General features: G+C 40.7%; 1 protein-coding gene across 3 annotated transcripts; it reads left to right on the top strand.

The window, feature by feature from the left end:
- The first annotated feature begins 4,717 nt into the window (after positions 1 to 4,717).
- On the top strand, positions 4,718 to 23,585 carry LOC137103944 (zinc finger and BTB domain-containing protein 7C). Of its 3 annotated transcripts, none has more exons than XM_067484708.1 (4): positions 4,718 to 4,872; positions 19,756 to 20,508; positions 20,607 to 21,280; positions 21,744 to 23,585. In XM_067484708.1, exons 2-4 carry the CDS (start codon positions 19,789 to 19,791, stop codon positions 22,363 to 22,365), a joined length of 2,016 nt encoding a protein of 671 aa, XP_067340809.1. In that variant the 5' UTR covers positions 4,718 to 4,872; positions 19,756 to 19,788; the 3' UTR covers positions 22,366 to 23,585. The 3 variants fall into 3 exon arrangements, with proteins under 3 accessions (XP_067340809.1, XP_067340810.1, XP_067340808.1); XM_067484709.1 differs by lacking the exon at positions 4,718 to 4,872 and adding an exon at positions 10,552 to 14,063; XM_067484707.1 differs by lacking the exon at positions 4,718 to 4,872 and adding an exon at positions 10,554 to 14,058.

The raw sequence follows: 23,585 nt of genomic DNA on the forward strand, positions 1-23,585 counted from the left end.
TACCCTAAACCTTAATAATGGATCAAAGCGCAGTGCTAAAAGAGTACTCTACTGCGTTATCTACCCTTCTCTTCAATGTGTGGGCAACATGATCCTACATTGTGACAATTAAACAGAAAATCTGATCAGAAAGCAGACTCCATCACCTAAAACATGGCCCGTGAGCAGCAGCAGGTCTATCTGACAGATTTGGTGGATAGGATGGTGACACCCACTACACAGGTGGCAGGATGAAAGCAACAGCAGCATGTGGGTGTAACTCAGAGTTGTTGCTTTGTACATTGTCTCTTTGTTGTATTCAAAATGGGTAGTTACCCTGGACCCTCTCTTCATGTAAAAAACTAAACAAAACACCAATTTAGAAGATACGCAGTAAAGTAATTAAAAATCCTGACTTTAATCAGTGTTGGAGGTGATATTTATGCATGCTGTAGAGAAAACGTGTTGATACAAAAACAGAATCTACACAAGATTATTCACTTTTTAATTTGATGCGAAATTTACAATTCTGAAAACTCTGCCTTTGCTGTGCTGCACTGCCCTTGATGTGTCTCCTCCTGCTTAAGTTTCTGAGAAGCCCTGGTAATTAACAGGGTGGTAAACCTTGCCAATGGATTTATGCTAATGAATATGAACCAACCATCATGTTTGTTCTAAGCATTTATGAGAACAAGTTTAGGACAATCTCAAAGATTCATGATTGGACTTTGTGTAAACTTTTATTGATTTAAACCTCAAGTGTTAAGGCCTTGTATTTGTGTGTGCTCTTATGGATTATTCCTTCTGGGGACTTCCTATAAAAATAATGGATTTTATATTATGTCCATGTGCATCCATGGAAACTAAAAGTAGGAGCTACAAAACTGACTGTAATAATTAACTATACAATAAAGCTGTAGTTCTAAACTGAGTCATATACTGTAAGTCATTTTATGAAACATGGTACTTTAAATGCTCGTTCACAGATAGACAAGACCATTGATAGTCAATCTGTGTCCGAATTCCGGGGCTGCATCTTCGTAGGCATGTTGCCTCTGCAGATCATGTGGACCACTAATGCTGAACTGAAATGTGTCGTTGGGTCTAGAAATGATTTTCATTTTAAGTCCTCAGCTGTTCCTGATTGGGTGCCGGTAGTCAAATGGTCATGAAAATTTTATGAAAAGTTTATGAAAACTTGCCCTTTTGTTTCATTAGCATAGCTGCTAGCTTGCCAATAATGTACATTAATATATGTACACATTAACCTATGTTGGGCAGTGAAGGATCCATGCATTGTAGCCTTTTTTGCCAGATAAAAGTAAGCTTAATTTATTGGGCATATTTAAAGTTTACAGTCTTGAAAATATTTTTTATAATAACTTTATCTGTAATTGTGCCGTCTCTGAAAATCACTAAGCATTGTTTTTTTACAACACCTATAGAGTAGCCAATTGAACCTGTTTTCTTATCTTTCTGGTCTCTATGTTAAAGTGCTGCCGAGCTCACATATGAACACACAAGTTTCAGAATGATATCAAATTTCTCATCAAAGTAAATTAGCACATTTTCCAAAACATCAAGTTTTTTGTGAAGGAAAATCTTAAACCTGAAGACTGTACCTTGGACTTTGAACAAAGTGAACCTAGGTCACAGGCTGATATTTCTTTCTTTCCCTAGTTCTGCATTCTGCACATAAGAAAATTTAACAAAACATTTAGATAAATACAGCTTGAGAAGAGGTTCTCTTTTTCCAAACTAAACACACACTTCAAGGACAGCTGCTGCATTGGCTGTAAAGTGAAATGTTATGTTTTATCCACTTGCTTCTAAGTCCTGTTGTAACATTGTGTGACTTGGCTCAAACAATATAATGACTAAGCAAATTTGCTCAAGGAATTTTTTAAATAATAACTAATAGACCACTCCTTCCAGAGGACAAGACACTGCACAGGACAGGACACATAATGAGTAAACCCCTGCTGGGTGTGTGTGTGTATCTATAAACAAACACAGTGAACTTGAGGCTGGGTGAGACAGCAGGGATATTGTCCTCTCAACTCCATAGAATGTGCTATGACCAGAATTTTGGCGGTTCACATTAATAACTAACAATCTAATCATTGCTTGAGAAATGTGGATCCTATCTTTAAACTCAAAGGTCAACATAAAGTCAATATTTCTGGTGTGTATGTGTCAAATGAATTACTCAATGTGAATCCTGTCTTCCTGTGGCATCTGTAACAGAGAACGTCATATCTTGATGGCATGGTTTGCTTTGGCGAGCAACATTTTTCCCATCCCCACAACTGTAACTACACATCATGGTAATGCTGACCACAGCTACTGTGATTGGTCCACTCAGTCCTTCTGCCTCACTTGATTCAACGGTCATATGTACAATCTCTCTGTCATTTTCTGTCTTTTAATAATTTTAGTAAAAGTAGCTTCTGTTGATCATCTTTCAACGTGCTCAGTTTCAGCCGCCATTGTTTATAGAACACTGAAAGGCTCAAAAATAGCAGCAAAGAAAACTCGAGTGAGTGGCAGACAAACCTTATCGCCAACTAGCAGTTTGGTGGTGTAATTGCAAAGAGAGACAGACCAGTGCAAAGTATAAATGCTCACAACGGCATAAGCCACGGTGTCAGTGTAGCATAGAGTCAATGTAGAACCATAAATTGAACTCAACAAATGCATGATTTTCTCTTTCTTTCTCTTTTTGTTTAGTCTTTTGTTTATGCCTTTGTGAATTTATTGCTGTTCAGACTGATTTGTGTATTAGCTTAAAACTGTTTTGACTTCTTACCTTTAAACATGAAACCCTCTGTGAGCCCTCACACATCACACGATGCATTTGAACTGCATTAAACCTGCATTACCTGAATGTGCTGTTCCTTGGGGGCAGCAAAAACAAGATATGAACACAATACTAATATGTTATTTATAAAGTTAATTTTGTGACCTGTTGGCAAAGCTTAATGTCTGCTGGAAGCTCCAATATCATCATAAATAGTACTTTTCAACTGGAAGGTAATGGCTCAACTCGGCTACTCACTTTTGGTACCAGGGGCTTTTTTTTCTACTGCAGACATAGTGCTGCCTCAATGTAACTGGTTGTCATAGCAATGATGTATAAAACTGCCGTGACATCATGGAGAAAATGGAAGATATCAAAGAAAAGCTATTCTATATTCTCAATATGTGGCTGTTTGTCAGATGATAGAATTTAGTTTCAGAGGAGGCTGAAGGCCTGAAGGGTGAAAGACTGCTAAAAAAATGAAGGTGAGTTTGGGAAATACTCTGGTGCCTGGCCTGTGTGGTGCCCTACAAGCAACCCAAGGGTAGTGACGCTTCTCCCTGACTAGTCAGTAGTCTGCGATGGTTTCACATCACCTTTTAGTATCGCCCTAGGTCACCTTTTTGGTGATACCAGGTATTCCCTGCAGTTTTTTACTGATGAACCCAAAAACTGCACGCAGAAACAAGTTTTGCTGGGTTTAGCCAGTGCCTCAACATGGAAAAGTGGAAAAGTTAAAATGAGAATATTCCCTGGTGAGTCTCAAAAACGATTGTTTGCTGCTGGACGAATGCAGGGTGTGAACACTGATATTCTTCAATTCCTATTAAAATCGGGGTTTGCATATGTGTCAATGCCTGCACAGGGTCTGGATTGTTCTTCATGGACTGGATACATTGTTTTGAAACACTGCTTACAGATATTTTTTATGGGTGATTTGATAAGTTTTCACAATCATGACTTTTATTTAGTTTTAAAATAAAAAAAATACACTCTAGCCAATCACATTTTTTTTACTTACGTGTATATTCCTTCATTACTTAAATTTCACACAGTTATAGAGTTCTCTGGAGCTTGTTTGATAATGTTTAGACAGCTTGATGTTGCTCCTGTATCAAGCACTATGACACCTCCAACAGCATTTACAGCAGTGATTACACCCTCTTATTACACTGCATTATGCAGCATTATGCGCTTCAGAGCAGAGCAATTGTTCTTATGTCTCGCCAGGTACGAGCTGGTACATTGAAGCACACACCCTAATACACACAGATACTGTCACCGACTCTATCACACTACCTTTCTTCAGCTTCATTTCTCTCCTGATATGTCTTTTGTTCAACACCTGATATGAACCCCTCTAGCTCCTGTTTGGCACAAGCAAAGACCCACCCACTGGTTCAACTGCAATATAATGTAGCAACCTCTTCCCCATTTTTTTTCCATCTACCCTGTTTAAAGTCTCAGCTCAGTCGCCCAAAAGCACATCAGCTTAGCTTGACTGTTTTATTACCAGTTCCACTCTCACTGCTTCTGTTTTTTGCCCTTTGCTCCAGCTCTCCAGCTGCATCCAGACCTTCAGGCCTTGCTCAGGCCATCCAGCTTTTCAGTCCTGCACCTCCTCTCTCCTCCAGACCCAGCCCCAAGGCTCAGCTCTCTGTTCCCAACCAGAATCATACCACCCAGTCCAAGCTTGCAAGCAGGTTTTTAGGCTTGGCCTGTGATTGTGAGTGCGTGTCACTCCCCTCCCCTAAGCACAGGTGGACTTGTAGGGAACACTGCCAAATACTTTAGGTTTAGAGGGAGGGAGGGGTGTTGGCTGAGGCTGGTGGGTGTAGCAGTTTTTGTTTAGTTGTGTTCCTTAGATAACCGTTTCGTGGAACTGTACTGTACCTTTTCACTCCCCCAAATCACTGACACACCTTCAGAGCAAATTTGAGTCTCTATCTCACCCGCTCTCACTTTCACAAGTCTGCCAGTGCTGAGACAGTGTAGAGTTTCCTGACAGGGTCTGAGTACGAGAGAGAGAGAGAGAGAGAGGAGGAGAGAGAGAGAGAGCGAGGAACTGAAATCAAAACTTCTCTTCTTAAAAGGTCAGTAACATCTTGCCGTCTCTTTCACTCTCTTTTCTTTTCTGCTTTTTTTTTCTTCGTTGTACTACTATTTCCCATATCCTAAAAAAGTCGTAATGAAAGGTTCATATTTTCTGTGTGTTGTGGCAAAATTTCAAAGCATGCAAGAGCTGTCTGTTAGCCACTGAGCAGTAGAATCAGACTAAAGGATGGCTGACCTTTTGTAGAATCAGGTCCCTCTGCGTTCTCATTTTGAGCTGCAAATGGCTCCACATTTCAAACTTTTTATAATAGGACATGCAGTAAAAGAGGGATGTCCAGTTATTTTCAGCCCTGTCCAGAAACTTTCTTGTGCATATCTTGCAGCAGATGTGTGCACAGTGTAAGCCTCCCCCTTCACATACTGTAACAGCCACACACTGAGGAGGAAGCAAGTGAAAGCATGACAAAGCTGGAACAGATTGAAAGACTGATATCATTTTTATTCGTACTTGGCCTTGTAGCTCCAGCTTGTATAATTGTGGGATTTATTGTGCATAGTTTATATGTCTATCCATTTGTCATTGTCACTCTTACATTTTTGTAATCAATAAACTGTCTAAGATGTTGTAAGATTCAACTGTAAGTCCAACTGTCATCGCAGTAATAAAGCACACACAATGCTATCTGTCTTCCAGCAACTCCTGTAACCAAATAGCAATCATACATTCAGATGTAACCTCAACGCTAAATGTAGATTTAGTTTCTCTGTGCAGCAAACATGGGGGCAGAGGTGTGACATTTAAAATAATTTCACTCTTCCTCTCTGTGACCCCCTCATCAAAAAACATGGGTGACTAATAACCTGTGGTCATATATCAGAGTGGCTGATCACCCCCAAATCTAAGATACTAAAAAATATGAATATGACTTCTCAGAATTTGTTCATGTCAAGTGTCCTACACTTTCCTGTTAGTGAGAAAGTCTTGTTTTACTGTTTAGCACTGACGGCAGTAAATAAACTATACATTACAGTAGTTCACCCAGTTGTGGTCTTAAAATGAGTAAAAATGTAATTCGTGCAGCTTGGGTACTACATGGGAGATAAGTCCTTGACGTAGGCATGCCGTTTGTTTCTGTTATCAGACAAATTATGAATAATTCATGAACCATTCTCAAAGGTAAGGCTAAATAAGCCAATGTAAACACCTAGAAAGTAAAAAAGCAAATCAAAACTTGCTAAAACAAACACAATGCCTTCTTGCAAAAACAATGCAGGTTGTAAAGTATAAAGCACATATCTCAAGCTGAAGTGTTTATCAGTTTTCAATCAATAATGGAAGGAAGCATAATATTTAGAGCCCTCTTCCTGCCACAGTGGGGGTTAGATGGGGATAAAGTCAAGTAGACACTACCACACCTTCTCTCGTCACACACCCTGACTACAGCCCTCTGTCTGCCTCTTTCTCTCTCTCCAGGATTATCTGAAGTGAACCTGATCCACGCAGGTCTTTTGTTACAGAGCCTCCCTTGTGTTTAACAAACACTACCTGAGGCAGATTTCATTCATGGTTGCAGAATCTCACCTATGGTATACTGTATAGGATAAGCAAGTATTGATGCCTCTCTGTAAAGGAAGTGACCTTGTATTTGCACCATAATGCACCCTAGCAAGTGCATATTTGTGTGAGCATGAAAGTACTTGAGTGAGAGCAAGAAAGAGTTTAGTGTTGATGTATGGACGTGTAAAGAGAATGAGCTTCATAATTACAAAATCATGCAATGTGTTCATTACAAGACTGACAGAGTGAATGAGTCCACACGCCTTCTTCCCACCTGACAGCATGTGGGTATGCCCAAGTAACAGCATTTACATTGGTATACACAATGTGATTTTAAACTCCCATGACACAGATGTCATCCTGTCATAGTTGTCTAAAATCAGTCTCAGTGTTTTCAAATTCTGCTCAGACAGCTAAGACAGAATCTGTTCTGCGCCACAAAGTGCCCCCCGATCGGGTAGGTGTGCTCCCTCAAAAACTCTCCTCACGTTCAGATTAGTGTGTTTCCATGTCTACTATTGCCGAGTTGCTGTTTGTGTGTGCATGTGTGCGTGTCCGCCCTCCTCCGTAGGATCGACGTCCAGGTTTTGTTGTGTGGAGTTGGGCTGGGTGAGTAAGCAGCCCCTCACAGATGAATAGAGGATGGGAGGAGGCTTGAAGAGGCTGCCGTGGGTGGGAGGCCCAAGCCCTGCCAAAAAAGCTCCTTCTGTGGGATTTGTGTACTTTTGCGTTCCTCACGAAACACAGTGCCTGGCTCAAACGACAACGCACCCAGGGAGGCAGGCACTCGCACTTCCAGGGGTCAGCTCGATAGCAGCCTCTCTGCTTTTCAAGCTATATACTTTCTTTCCGTTTACAATTTCTCCATTTCCACCATTCTCCTCTTATTTCTCCCACTGTCACTGCTGCTGTTTGTTAAAAACACTTATTTTCATCTCAAAGCATGTGCCCTGAGCTAACTCTTGAGCACTCTATTATTATTATAATAATAATAATTATATATTATCTTCGTCTTAATTTGCATGAAATGTCTGCAAGAATTATTTATTTGAATCAGTATTTTACATGAGTTAAAAGTATATTTCTGTTTTAAATATACTTAATTGTAATCCAATAGCTGCTGAGACTAACGTGTTACTTTATGAACTACTTTAAACTTTAAAAATAAAATTGTCATTTATGAAATTCCAATACTACTCACAGACACACACACACACACACACACACACACGCACATATATATATATATATTCCAAATTATAATACTTTCTTTGGCTTTGTACTACATTTACTGAACAACAGTGGAAATGTGTCTTGCACTTTTTTTTTTTGTATTCCCTAGCAGGGACAAAGTCATCAGTATTTTTGTCACACATTTCAACATCTGAAATGTCAGCGGTGGCCACACTTTATAATGTGGTTGAGCAATGAAACATTTTACATACAAATTGTGGGTGTTTCCTGAATGTTACCTAGATAATAGAAAATAGGCCCCTGTAACCACTGGCAACCCACAGCCTCAGCCTATAGTGACAAGTGCAAAGAGACATGAATTTCAGCTTGGCAATCAGGCAAAATTGTTACCTTGTAAATTAGAAAATTAAAGCTCTACGTTATAGAACAGAGCGGCAAAGACATTGCTGGGCAACATGCAAAGTTGAATGTCATTTAGCATCAGGGAGTTACATGAAGAAGAAGAAGAAAGGCAAAACAGAACACGATTTCATAATGTCTAAAAGAAAGATCTGGGTCGAATAAGTGGGTCCACCCACCTGTGTGTGAGAGGCAGCGAGAGAGAAAGCAGGGCTGCATGGCAGTTTTAGAGACATGAGTGTGTGGGTTAGGCTAGCTGGCCTGCTTATGCTATCTAATCACTGGGAGAGAAAGGAGAGCAGCATGCCTTGATCCACCCACCCACCCCAGACAAACAGCAGTTAGCCTGCTAAGTACTATATGTGCTCTGGGCCGTACACGGGGGAACGGATATGAAATGTGACAGAGTCTGCAGGTAACAGACATTCAGCACAATTATGTCTCATTCTGTGCTGAGGAGAAAGAGAGATGTGTCAATCTGAAAACTACTATGGGTCACGACTACATGTGAGAGAGTTTGTGTGAGAGTGAGGAATGCTTGGTGTATGTCATTGGTGAAGAAGTTGGCCATAACCCAGCAGATTTTCAGGTAGAAGTAAAACTAATGAGAGTTCATCGACTGATTTTAAAATGTATTTAATCAAATTTGTTTTAACCGAAGGCAAGTCTTTAAAAATAAGTAATGCACTCACTTGTGAATTTATAAACAGGTCGGATAACAAAATCTTTTATGTATGTTAAAATTTTCTTTGTTTCACAGATACAAGCGAGCTTATTAAGATCAATTATGTCAACATTGTGTATGTTTCGCTGTTTCTTTTTTTGTCATTTGGGTGAGATACAGATTAGTTACCTGTGTGATACCTGAGTGGGTGGGATGAGATTTTTGGTGAGTCCAAAAATAGCTGACCTACGTATCACACTTGTATATCTGTGCATGTGGTTGAATGTAGTCCACCACATCATGCACGTGTGTGTATGTGTGTGTGTATGTGTGTGTGTGTGTGTATATATCTATGTATGTGTGTGCCATGACAGGCATCTGTCTCCCCTGCCCTGCAGCCTGACTGGTTTTAATTAGGAGGTGCCAAAGTGCCTGAGGGCTCTCCTGCTGACACACACACACACATGCGCACACACATGCACACACAAACATGCATATACAGACACACACACACTACCTGAGGGCAGACAGAGGCTGTCCCACCAAGGCTGGCCTCCTTCTCGTTATCACTATAAGGAGTTTTCCTCATTCACCTCAGGACCCTCCCAACTCAGGCGCACACACAGACACACACAGACAAACAAATATTCACACCACACCAAGCTAATCAAATGACCACAACAATACTCAAAGGCATTCAGAAGCATGGTGGCGAAGGCTGGGAGTTTTGACTCATCGCATATTTGGTTGCAGTTTCAGGTCCAGAATAAATTTCTACATTGTTGTGAAGACATAAATAAAAGTGGACAAAAATGGGCGCAAACATAAAAAATAATCATATTTGTCTTCAGCAAATATCACCACAGACATCCCAGTTATCCTCACACACAGCAGTGGGTTCATACAACGCATTATGGCCACCTGTGAAACACTGTAACTCTGTCTCTCTCAGCACTCGCATTTCTAAATATGCAGCTTGTGTACTTTACCTCCCTTCTGGCAAAGCTTCCAATACTGATTAGGATGTTTGAAAAGAAGACAAAACAGGAGAAAGTTAAAGCACATGCAGACAGATCAGCAGAAAGTAAACGCCCTCACCTAACTCACCCAAATGGCATGCTCCAAGGTGAGTTCTAATGACCTTAGTGCAATGACAGATGGGTGTGTGTCTATGTGAGGATTTGTCAGTGACTGAGCGAGACGGGGGGGCAGTGGGTTTGCATACATGCATGCCTCACTTTGTATTTAAGCAACATTGCATCTGTGCATGTCTTTGTCCTTGGTTTTCTGGAGCCAGGTGGTGCAGACTTGAGAGGCTGCTATGCTACTCTATCTCTAGACTGTGAAGCATGACTGCCTCCCTTTCCTGCTTTTCTCCCACTCCAAGCCACACCTGGCCTATGAGACATCAGGGCAAAGTGCTCAATTGGGGCTGGTTGTGTTTGTCTGTCTCTACAGTTAATAATCCAGAGAAGATCTGCTAAGTGCTTCTCTGATCTAAATTTCCAAAATATTTTGCAATGTACATGGTTAAATTGCACTTATATAGCGCATTTCTAACTTATTGGTACCCAAAGTGCTCTACACTGCATCTCATTCAACTATTCACACTCACAGCTACACACACACTCACACACCAATTGAGGAGCTCCTATGCAACTGGCCTACACTCACCAGAAGCAACTAAGTCGGGGTTCAGTCTCTTGCTTAAGGATGCTCAACCTACTGAGCAAGAGTTGCCCCATAGCTACATATTTCAAACCTTTTTACATAGTTGGACAATGAGTGTCCAGTGAGTGGAAATCAAAGCGTATGCAGTATGTGACATTTAAAAAATATTTTCTTAATTGAAATATGCGCTAAAACATGTCTTCAGGTGAAGAGATGCTGCCAAAGGCTTCCGTGACCAGACTTGAACAGCCTGGCACCAGTGCAGAGATATTCCAAGAGCTATGCCCTACGAACCAATCAGAAAAGGTCAGGGGTGGGAGCTCATTGCTGTCAATCTATAAATGAATGTGCTTCTGGTCTACTGCTGCTCTCACATACTGGCTTAATATTTGGTATTAGCTGTTGGAAGATGTTGCTATGGCTGACTCACAGCTACTGCTGTATCAGGCTAGTAAGCAGAGTCTTTCATTAGTTGGGATAGCGAACACGTGAAATATGCTTGAAAATGTAGCTCAAAAGTAATCTAATCATTTCCAAAACGGTCACACTGGTTAAAAATTTTCATCAGTGGTTAAATTTTTAAAAAATATATAACTGAAATGCTACAGTAGCTCCACAACAATGCTTTTAAAGTGATTTAACACACTGTGCAGAATAAAAGGTACCGTCAAGATCAAAATGAATAACTTCAAATAGGGGGCTTGAGGATGCATATTGTACAAGCATGCAAGTAAGTGTGTGTGTGTGTGTGCGTGTGTGTGTGTGTGTGTGTGTGTGTGTGTGTGTGTGTGTGTGTGGAAAAGTGGTTTATTCAAACAGGGGTAATGGGATTGCTATGTGTCAAAGAGCCCAACCTGACAGCTGAGCCATCCATGATCATACAGTGGAGAGTTCTACAGCCAGTAACAAAGGAGTAAACTTTTTTCATGTTCAGATTCAGGACATTACATTGTCAAAAGTCAGCTTAGTTTTTTCGGAATTCTGCACAGTAAGCCAAGTTGAATACTGCATCAAAGTCCCCATGATATCAATTTTATGTAATAAGCTCACACTTCATCCTTCTCCAAAGTGCCAATCTGGTGCCCTGGTACGTGTATCTTGCTGGGAGCAGCAGGTGGCAATAAACAGGTACGTTGAGACACCAGACAGACAAAACAGATGACTCTTACTCAGCCCCTTATGACTGTTAGCCCTCAGACCAAGCAACACGATTCACCACTCTCTGGCCCAAAACTAGCCTTATGATTGTGATACATAAATAAAAATGACTGATGCGTCCAAATACATTTGTTTTGTTCCCTGGACAAGAATTTGATGCCTTATAGCCATGCAAACTATTTGGGCTGTAATTGCAGCAAAACACGAGGGGTAGTGTACTTCACACATTGCATTTCTGCAGCAGTTATGTCAATCATGGTCTCTGACTGCGTGCAGTACAACAGTCTGCAGTTGTATAGAGTTAAGAACAAAGCAGTCCACACAGGTACCACTTACAGCGTGTTGCTATGACTGCAGCGACATGTTTAGAACAGATACCTGACCTTATAGGATTGCAAATGTTGTTTTTCTAGCCATCTGGACGACTCGCTAGCAGTTAGTGGCTAACCCTGTTTATATATACTAAATGCCAATGTGAGCTGGCCTCAGCTCTCACCCGGTACAAAACAGTGTAAACCACCAGGGCATGAGCTGTGGTTTGCTTCGGTCCATGTTTTCCTCAGGGGGAAGTGGGCATAGCAGTCTGATGTACACTGTGATGTCTACTTGTTTGTGGAGGTTAACTCAACACAATTTGTCTGCCTTCACAGTATGATTGTTGGCTGTGATTTACGGACAGTTTGGAATATTTTAGTAGATTTGAAGGTCCTGTAACCACTAGGAAAACAATGTCTGACTACATATTCTACCTTTATGAATGAAAAAAATGCTAGGACTGGCTGGGTTAGTGTGATCATCTGCACCACAACTTTTGTTTTGTTTTTAGGTCTGAATGGAAGAAAGCAACTCTTTAGGTGCAAAATTATGCAGAATTCCTGTTTGGCAAACGGAAAAAAAAGTCACACAAATCACAAAAGGCGTGGTTTTAATGACGTCATACAGGAAAGCCTTATGTCTGTTTCAGATCCTGTGAATGTGCAAAGTCATAGTAAAACATTTGGCCAGTCTGTGAAAGCAAAGGAAAGATTCTTCCTTTCTTTTTCTTTTCTGTTTTCTTTTCTATTTCTCATGGTGTTCCCCTTTCTTTCTCTCTCTCTCTCTCACACACACACACACACACACATTCATTTTGACACAACAGAGGATGCACTTGTAAGCTATTCTTTATGCCGCTAAGTTTTGTAGCCATGAACTTCCTGCTTGGCTCTGCACAATTTCTTGACCCGTATCCACCCTAAACTCCTGCTAAACACAACGTCTCGTCTATACATTCTTCTACAGTTTCTCTTATTTCTACACCTTTCTGCATGAACTTCCTCCTCCACTCCACAGACTGAGATGGTGGTAAGCTCACCAACTGTTACCCTGCTTCTGTGCTTTCTGACTCAAAACAGAAATCTTACGTTGGCCCTCTGCTCTCTTCAGCCTAGTTTTTGAAACCTGGGTTCAAAAAATGTTTTAACAAAAAAGAAAATCGCCCTGTACACAGTGTCTGTGGTTTAATTCTGTTTCAGATAGAGTCAGCTTTTAAGTAATATTTCCTTTCAAATTAACACATCCGATTCTAAATGCAGGGTGCCACACACAGAAATGATTGTCACTTATTTTGATGAAGCATTTTCTGGGGCTACATGTGCCTGTTGTGCACTTTTTTTTTGCCTCACTGTGGCCCTAGCCTACCTAAGTAGAGTATATGAACATGTGCACAGCGCTGGTTTAATTTCAGTTTTATTATAAAATCTCGATCTGGGTGTGACAAAGTAAAGAGAGAATAGCAGGACTCCATTCAAAGCCACTTTAAATAGATATGAACTGACTTTTAAGTTCATATCTATTTCTGCCTCCCCATCTCAGCTTTAGACTAACCAATAGAGGTGCATAAAACAGTTTTCAAACTTTTCTCTCTCTTTCTCCTTTCCTTTTTTTTTTACCCTCCCTTAGTCTCCCCAAACAACCCCTTCGAGTTTCTTTGCCCCGGTCCCTTTCTACCAAAATCCACTCTAACACAACTAAAAATTCATTTTGTCTGACCTAAATCAGAGGGTGTCTGCGCCATGGGCTTATTACACAGTGCGCTTAAACTTGTGTTGTGGAGGAGGATGGGGTATTATTATCTTCCAGCTACCCACCCTGCTATAAAAACTAGTGGTGCGACATCTCCACAACGCAGTGCTGCTGCCCTCCCTCCCTTCCTCTCACTCTCTCGCTCGTCCTACATGAGCCACACACAACAGTGATCCTGACTCTAAACTCCACACTAGCCACGCTGCTACTCAGACAGACCCAAGAATCACAATCTGCTCTCCTCTGTTGTGCTGCTTTTACTTCTCTACATTGGATATTCCTCTCTGGGTGTTTATTTTTTTAATTTTTTTATTTTGTGAATGGGCATTCGTGGCCGGTGTGAGGAGCTTGTGAATGGACTGACTGACTGCTGACTGACAGACAGACTGGCAAAGAGTCTGGCGGCAACTGTGTTTCAATTAAGGAGGGCAATGCTGAGAGGTCAAGCAAGGAGCAACAGAGCCTCTCAGTAGTCTGGAAATACAAAGACACGTGAGGGGAATCGAGACACCGAAGGTACGGTAGGTGAAAGAGAGCTGAGAGCTGTGGAATGCTAGAAAACGTATCAAGACATGTGTGAATTTATGTGGATGCCAGACTTTTAGAGCATGGGGGTGTGTTTGCGCGTATATGTCCGTAATAATTTGTCACAGTGTTACTGTGTGTGTGTGTGTTTGTTGTGTGAACAAGCTTGCAGTTGTGAATTATGTTACAGTGTCCGCACATGCATCACTTAAGAGTTCGTATGAGTGTTATAGCTTTCTGCTCTTAATCATAGAGGCCTGACAACATGCAACCATGTCTGTAAAGTCACTTAGTGACGCGTAATTTATTAGGCTTTAGTGTAAATATTGTGCTATAAAATTCTGGAAATAGCTTGAGTATTTATAGCATCATAACAGGTCTTTGAAATGTCAAACATAGTAGTTTTAGTGGACTTAAGTATGTGTTTTGTCTCCAGCGGTAATTACACATGTCACTTTTAGATAGTCCATATCTACACTACACAGCATTCTCTTTTAAAATAACAGCTCAACTAATTCATAAAGTTCAAGGAGATGTTTTTTGGAGCGTGGACAATATGTCCAATAAAAACATGTTATGGATTTGAGGCTGAGCTTTAAATGATTGTTTACAACGAGTCAGCTTATAGACCTCTTACCTCATGTAGTTACAAAATGCAATGACCAAACTGTTTGAACTGTTCAGCAGCCTTTGTTTTTCATTCAGGTGTAAAGATTTGTTTGTACACACTGAATTCTTTATTGGAATTATAAACAATTGCTAATACATTTTAAAAATGCACAATATAACTCAGTGTAAGAATAAAATAAAATTATAATTATTTAGTATTTAAGTATGTAAATCTAAAATAAAGTAAAATAGAGGTATATTTAAAAAGAGTACCTGTCGTTTCACACCTTTTCAACAGCCTCACTTACAGGATGGCTGTCATACCAATGACGTGTTTTTCTTAATCACAGTGTAACTCCTATTATGTCTCATTAGGGTTACAGTACAGTTTTTAACCAGCAAATGCTGGTGTGTAATAAATGTTTTAAAGTTTTGTTCCTGGAATCTTTTTTATTTTTACAATGACTCTTGAATGTCATTTTTGAATAAGCTGGCGCTTGTTTTCAGGACCTTATTTGTGAAAGTAAAAAAAAAAAAGGCTAAACTGCAATGATAACTCTGCTCCAAAATTTTAGTGCTTTTTTTATTCTTACTGATAGGACTGAATAAAGCCTTCGTCTGTTTATTTGACGGGTCTTTATCATAACTGAGCTAAGACACAGAAACACATAACATGGTGTAGAGTAAGAAATAATCTGTCCTTCTTTTCATGGTGAACAGTTAGAAAAAAAAACATTCTTAATCAGTGAACCGATATTCAGCAGCGAACCATACATGCTTGTTTACTTTGGGGGTGAGAGAGATAATGGTGTGTAGCTGTGGGCCCCCCCGAAGGCTTGAGAGATGACACTTAGAGCAAACAGGCTCTTTAGGGCATTGATTGAGTGGCCTCTAAATCCGTTAAGACCACATTCAGCATTTGTTTTAAATTGTTTCATTTCATCGCACTTCTATTGAAAGCAGTTAAGTATTAATTATCAATATTTTGCTAATGTAGTGAATCATGGAATATATCTGAGTTACTGGTACGCGCTCAGACATTTTCACAGCCATCTATTGTTTAAAGCAAGGTTTGTTTTGTGAGATTTTAGGGAATTTCTACATCTACAAAGATGACAACTAGTATGAAAAATCTATACATACATTACTAATGTATATGAAATCCCATTAATTTAACCCTAACTCCCTATGTGTTCTCTAATAGCGTAAATGTTATATAACGTGAATCAAACTCTGTAAATTTCACACAATTTCCCAAGCAATCACCAACTTGTAAGCAAAACTTGTGCAGTTAAATTGTTAAACTAAATACATAACCCATGTTGTGTAACTGGCATTACCAACTGCTTACCTGCTGTAATTGACATCAATTAAGATAAATTTAAAAAACTCCTTATATGCTCCTTATAAGCTCCAGACAATTGTCTCTTAAAACACCAACCAAGGCAGAATCTCTTGAGAAACAAGTGCACTGGTGTTTCACTGGTGATAATGGACTAGCTCACACAGTAGGTCAAATGAATGTCTTCTCCTAATAAGCAGGTGAATTGTGTCTGTCAATACTATAAATTATTGGCCGTGCAATTGTCCATCTGTGACAGTTGTTTAGCAGGTGTTTGCTATGGGCAGTTGGTGACAGGAGTAAACTTTGGCTGATGGTGATTTAGCATGTGGGTCAGGTGATTGCACTGGTCTGACAGGGATAAACTAGGCTTTGGGTGTTGTAGCTTACAGGCCAAATGAGTGTCTGCCCGTGACAAGGGTTGAGATGGACATTAGCTGATGATTTGTGGCCTGAGCGGTCAGGGATGGGGACAAGTTAGCCTCTCTACTCGGGGCATAATGATGATACAGCTGCAACACGGACAGAGAGAGGAGGAGGAGGAGGAGGAAGAGGAGAATGATTAGGAGGAGGAGGTGGTGGAGGTGGTCAGAGTCCGGAAAGCAGATGAAGTTCTTGGGAGAAAGACAACACTGAATGGAGGTGACACATAATTTGGGGTGGGAGTGCTGAGTTGAACGTGTTAGTGACTAAGTGAGGCATGAGGAGAGACGTGGCCGGTACAGGCAGGCAGTAAGAGAGATGGACAGAGAGGCCGTCCATGAGAGGTTGGTTTAGTAATTAAGTTGATACTGAGCTTGTATCACACATGGAACATAAATCCCAGTGAAGGAAATGAATTCAGCAACGCTTATATTACTACGCTTATAGGTACTATTTCACTATTTATTTATTTAACCATTGTATCATCCCATGGCAGGTGGCTATAGGCTGGTGATAATTTAATAAGTCAGGTTTATTACTAAAAAAAAGTTTGGTCGTCCTTCCATAACTACGCCATAAGAGTAAGATGGATAAAGGGCAAAATGACCTAAACAGTAATTATCAGAGTCCTTTCACAAGATGTCCCCACCCTGGCTTTTCTGATGGGCGGGGGTGGTGGGGGTGGTTATGTTTGTAAAGGGTTAAGGCTGTTTGGCTGATGAAATGTCGCTCCAGGACCTTGTGGTGGGAAAGCTGTGCCCTCCTCCCCTCCCTGTCTATGTGGCACATCCTCCTTAGATCCTCTCCACATTGTAATTAGGGGCCAGCCGCTAAGAGCTAGCGCTAGCTAGTGGCAGGCGAACAGTGGGAACAGGGGGAGTGGTGCTCACTGGGGCACCAGGCGAACAAACAGCAACAGCAGCACGTGTCCAATAGTTCCAGGAGTGGGTGGGATGGGTCGGGAGCAAAAGAATGACAGTGGGTGCACCAAGCCCTCCCAGTCAGACTCTTTTTCTCTCCCTCTTATCCACTTTGTGTTGTTCCAAGCTCTGCACTATTGTTTACCTTGGCAGGCTGTTACAGGGAGGGGCCCCTCTGCTGATGTTTGTGCAACCTGTTAGGGAACTTTTAGGGCCATCTGATCTCTCTCTTGCTCTCTCACTGGAGAGTCTCTCACCTTTTACCCAGGCTATTACTTTTATTGATGTTACATGTCGTGTGAAATATTACAGAAAAAGGATGCTATTCTATTCTACGGGGAGGAAATTTCAGTTTGGTGCTATTTGAGTTTAGGTTTGCTCTACAATGTAACACTTTTTAAAACATATCTACTGTATTCCTTTCATTATTTTATTAAATGCATCTTTTAGTCATGAGTTTGTTTAGCCACTAACTTTCTCTGTTGCTCTTTTGTTCAAGTTTCCCCTTGATGATGTAGTTGCACATGTCTCTGGGCCTATATCCTATGCCACCACCCCCTCTACAGACATTTTAATTATGTCCACTCTGTATCAATGGCATGAACATAGCAACAGTTACCTAGCAACAAAATCGACAAGAATAAACTATATGTAAGATTGGTATCCAAGTTGTATACCTGCAGGTGAACTAACAGTGAAATAGTTTTTATTCTTTTTCCCTGTGGTGCGATCCACTGCAGCATGAGACATGAGAAAGTGACTGGCTCGTGTATGGATGTGTGTGTGTCTGTGTATGTGGCTTCAGCCCTGGCCCATTTACAGCCAGTCAACAATGTAGCTGTGGTGAGCGGGGCTACTTCAAAGTATTTATCTACACATTCCTTCAGTGACCACCAAGTGTGGATAGCTAAGTTTATACTCTATTCATAGATGTGAATGAATGAGCACCCTGCCAGAGGATGTTTTAGCATTGTCACTGTAAACAACAGTGCAGTGAAACAACAGGTAGGGACTCAGGCAGCTGTGGGATGAAAATTTGAACACTAAATGAATAGAGATTTATCTGTGCATCAAGACAGTATCTGCTGTACTGAGCTTTAGACCTGTATTAAAAGTCAAATGGGCGAAAAGAGCCTAGACTGCAAAGTAAGCGCTGTGACAGGATACACTATCTAGAGTGCAATCTGACCTCTTTTGTTGTTTTCTGCATTTCTCACCACATCCAAATCACTCACTGTATTGTTCAAACTAAAGTTTCAGCTTGCCTCATCTTCTTATCTAGTAGAGTCAGAAAAGAAGGATGGACATTATGAACATTATCACAGAAATTCTAACACTTTCATCAACAAAACCTCATTGCGTGTTTGAGTGTCGAACAGTGTTTTTTAGTCAAACAGTGTTTTATCAAGATGATGGGTTTCCCTAACTCTCACAGTTGCAACACATTCCTACAAGAAATTGTGATAACACATTCAAGAGTAAATATTATCTGATTTGATGTTTGCTCAAATTGAGAAATGCTGTATTTACCACTTGTTGCCTTTGCTGCACAGATGGCACACCAGCAAGCATGCCTACAGTATATTTTAATAAAGCTAGACTGTCACTCACTGTGTTAACAATATCAGCTTTACTTAAAAGCCTCTATTCAAATATCCACGCGAATGTAAAATATCCTTCATGTAATGAATGGATACTGACTGTCAGCACTGACACTTTAAAGAGTTATTAACTGAGCCGTAGACCACTTGTCACTTCTATTGCACTCTTAAAACCAGCTGCGTTCGTATGACAACGGACATCCATTGCTCCGTGGAATGTGACCAATCAATAAATCATATCAGGAAATCTCGCAGTGCATGCTCAAATTAATCATTTAACATCCCCAAGACTATGTTTCCTATATTGTATAACATCACTGTGCTTACAATACGTCACAGAGTTATAAATCCTTAGTGGTCTTTTAAAATCTCTGAAGAAGGTATTTTCAGTTTCTTCTGTTCATCTGGAAAACGTTTTATCCACTGCAGGGCTATATTATGTAAAACAAACTGTGATGGAACCCTTGTGAAAGCTTGTTAATTTACTAGCTAAGCTTTATTTATCGACTATATTAAAACAAGTGGTATGATGTCAAATGCAAACGTTTTATATTTAAGTAATTTTATATTGGTGCACTTGTATTAGTGCACTTTTTAAAAATGTTGTACAAAATGAGAGGGTTTAATTTTCGGAAAAACAGATGTTTACCTCTGTGATTCAAATTTAAAAACACTCTTAAGGATTAGTGACATTTTGGGAAAAAAATATGGGTTTCACAGAAAACTATCTTTTTACTTTAGTATCCTTTAGTATCAAGTGACACTAAAAAGTTTATTATTGCTTCCTATTCAGATAACCAACAGAAAGAGAGACAGAAAGAGGAGAATGGTTCATCACAGAGAAGAGGATCTAATTGGGATCCCCTTCCCGAATCACAGCAGTGATGTCCTCTGCAGCCTCAACGAGCAGCGTCGTGATGGGCTCCTCTGCGATGTCATCCTCATCGTCCGTGACCAGGAATACCGCACCCACCGCTCTGTTCTGGCCGCCTGCAGCCAGTACTTCAAAAAGCTCTTCACAGTGGCTACCACTGACGGCGGGGATCCCCAACACAGTGCGGCCGTGTACGAAATTGACTTTGTAGCCCCAGAGTCTCTCACGGCCATCCTGGAATTTGCCTACACTTCCACTTTAACAGTGACTGCATCCAATGTTAAAGAAATCCTGAACGCAGCTCAGATGCTGGAAATTCCCTGCATCATCAATGTTTGCCTAGAGATCATGGACAGCGACGGTGGAGGTGGAGGTGGGAAAGAGGACGAGGGCGAAGAAGATGAAGAGGAAGAGGACGTGGAGGAAGATGAGGAGGAGGAAGAAGAGGAAGAGGATGAAGAAGAGGATTTCAACTTGCGAAAGGATGAACAGGAGGAAGAGGAGGACAACATCAGCGAGAGGTCACTGCAATCATCAGAGAGCAGGGGAGAACAGACACCCCTGGGGACAGAGGATTCGCCACCTCCGAGTACCTCCACATACCACCAGCAGGTTGACCTACACAGAGAGTCGGCACAGTTGCAGCCTCCAGACAACATGAGAGGGAAACAGGTATAGTGCGCTGGATATTTTGTCACTACCTTGTATTTTTAATGCAATAAGCCTAAATAAAATGTTCTTAATGGTTATGATGCTTTCTTGTGTTGCAGGAGAGTATGGAAAATCGAGCTCTCAAGGATTTCTCTATTGAGAGTCTACTCCAGGAAGGTCTATACCCTCGTATGTCAACACTGGACAGGAGGGCCAACTTCTCTCCTCTCCTCCCAGGCTTCTACCCCTCTATGTGGGCTGCTGAGTTCCCGGGATTCGCCCAGCAACTCCTGGACCCTGGCCACCGTCAACATCCCCATGCAGGAGCTTCACCACAAACCAGGCTCCCTCACACCTTCCCCACTTCTGCATCACTTGAAGCTTCAAGGCCTCTTGATCTCGCTGTGAAAAGAGAGATCATAAAAGAGGAGATGAAAGAGGAAGTTTCACCCAGTCTACTTCACGGTGACTTCCTCAAGGAGTTTGTCAGCTCGGGCCTGGGGAGCAACATCAACACTGGGTCAGTGCCGTCAGAAGGTCAAACTCTGGGTCAGATTAAAGATGAAGCTGACTTCCGATCGTACCTAAGCTTCTTAAGCTCCGCATCTCAGCTGGGGGCGCTCTTCCCTCCCTGGCAGCTGGAGGAGGAGAGAAAGTTGAAGCCTAAAGCGTCACAGCAGTGTCCCATCTGCAACAAAGTCATTCAAGGAGCTGGGAAACTGCCAAGACATATGAGGACACACACAGGAGAGAAACCCTACATGTGCACTATCTGTGAAGTAAGATTTACCAGGTATGTGGAGTGGTACTTCTTGTCACTTCATTTTTTCATTAAAAGTGTTTAGTGCAATAAAATCATGTTATCTTATTGTTCTTATGTATTTTAACTACAAAGTGTTAATGGAAAAAAACTTGCTTGCTTTTTTGGCTGAGGTTCATTTGTTTTCACCTCATCTGAACATCAAACAGCCTAAAGTGGAAAGCCCCCTCCCCTGATTTCTTTGAATTAGTGATATCTTTCTCACCTACATCCTTCATCTGTGGTATATTTTCCACATGTATTTCAGAGCAGAACTCTGTCAGTGTTTGTCACTGGAGACAGTATATTATATCAGGTCAAAGCTTATAATACTTATTTTAACATAGTAAATTTTACTACACAAGATCGAAAAGGGCAAAGAATGCAGTATTTTAACTAATCTGTTAACCTTTCCACCCACAACATGTGTGAAAAAGTGGTTTTGCTCTTTTCTCAGACAAGACAAACTTAAGATCCACATGAGGAAGCACACAGGTGAGCGCCCCTACATCTGCCTCCATTGCAACTCCAAGTTCGTCCACAACTATGACCTGAAGAACCACCTTCGCATCCACACTGGAGTTCGTCCATACCAGTGTGAGCACTGCTACAAGAGTTTCACACGGTCTGACCACCTACATCGACACATCAAAAGGCAGAGCTGCCGAATCTCCCGACCAAGGCGAGGAAGAAAACCAGCTGCTTGGCGGTCCACACCCACTAGCAACTTCCTGTGCCCTCCTACTGCTGCTACCAATGGGTTTGAGGAGAATGGGTTAAGCCCTGCATACCAGGGAGTCAAGAGTCACGGACTTGGGGAGATGCTCGGCCTTGGCAACAGGGGTCTGGGATTTAAGTGTGTGGACGGTGCAGGCAGGGAGAGCAGGGAGGAAAGGCGAGCAGAGGGGAAGCCCAACACAGAAGAGGAGAAGGCAGGAGCAGGGAGGCAGAGGGGAGTGTTTGCCTTCACCCTGGCAGGAGAAGAAGTGCTTACCCATTCTCCATTTTATGCTGCAACCTCTGACCCCTGGATCATGAGACTGGAGCGTGCTCCACCCATCCCTGAGTCAGCCAAATGAACTCGGGTCTGTAGAATAAAAGAAAAGAAAGGAAATCGCTTTAATCTCTATGTCTGTTCCAGGAAGCTAAAGCACCTTTTTAAAAAGTGAGTGAGATCAATCCACTTTTAAAGCCTGCTGACTTAAAAGACACAGAACACAGACAGTCCCATTAAATATTTTCACAAATGTCATGTTAAATAATGTTTTTGCCCATGGATGTTTACAAATTTTAAGATAGCATTTAAAAAGAGGCAGAACTATTATTGAAAAAAACTATTAAAATGCTGTTATATAACCATTATTTGCATTACTACAAGGTCGTCTAAAATGGTTTTTCAAATGCTAATTGAAAAAACTGAAGCAAGAGGATACAAGGCTTTTGCTTCAAATAAGTATTAATATGCAAAAAAATGTCATTTTACATTCAGAGCAGGACTTGTATTTGTATTGTATTTTAAAATTTTTGAATTAGGGACTATGATGAATGTAAAACAAGATGTTACACAAAAACAATCAAATCTTCATTGTATAAATAGTCAATATACAATTTCAGTCTCCTAATGAAATTTAAGTGCAGTAGAAATAACTGAAATAGACTAAAATATAAATAAATAAAAATATGATTTTGTCCAGTAAAGCACAGTGAGTATTACTTTGTATAGTTATGATTAGTTGTTAAAAAAATGAACAATTGTTTTCAGCAAAGCATAAAAAATGCTTTGATAGGGAGCCCACTTAAATCAGGATATTTGATAATGTATTATTATCCTTCAACTGCCTTGTTCTGATTTAAACTCCTCATCTGCACTATTGTACATAGAGTCAAACCCTTGGCCATGGTGGTGTTAATTATGGTTGCGTTGCTGATGATGTAAAAAAAATGCTCTTCAAAGACTTTGAGGCATCCATCCAAAGATGTGTACTTTGATATTTCACAGACTTGAATAAGACTTTGTTTTAATTTTTATGAATTCGTGTCTTCAGAGGATGTATATTTCTGAATAATCAAACTGCCGCTTTAGCTATACAGTATGCTTGTGTTTTTTTCTGCTGCATCAAATCAAGAGGGTTTCAGCCCAGTTTTTCATATAATGTTCGTTTCTGATTTGTGTATAAAGAAGTTCAAAATTTATTTGAATTGAAATGGGAAAGTATTTTCTTGCTATTTATGCGTATTTAAATGAATGAGCCTTGGCTATATTTTGCAAATCTGTTTTATAAAGACACTAAATGTTCAA

This window comes from Channa argus, chromosome 18 (assembly GCF_033026475.1).
Source record: "Channa argus isolate prfri chromosome 18, Channa argus male v1.0, whole genome shotgun sequence".
In the NCBI taxonomy this organism is placed as follows: Eukaryota; Metazoa; Chordata; class Actinopteri; order Anabantiformes; family Channidae; genus Channa; species Channa argus.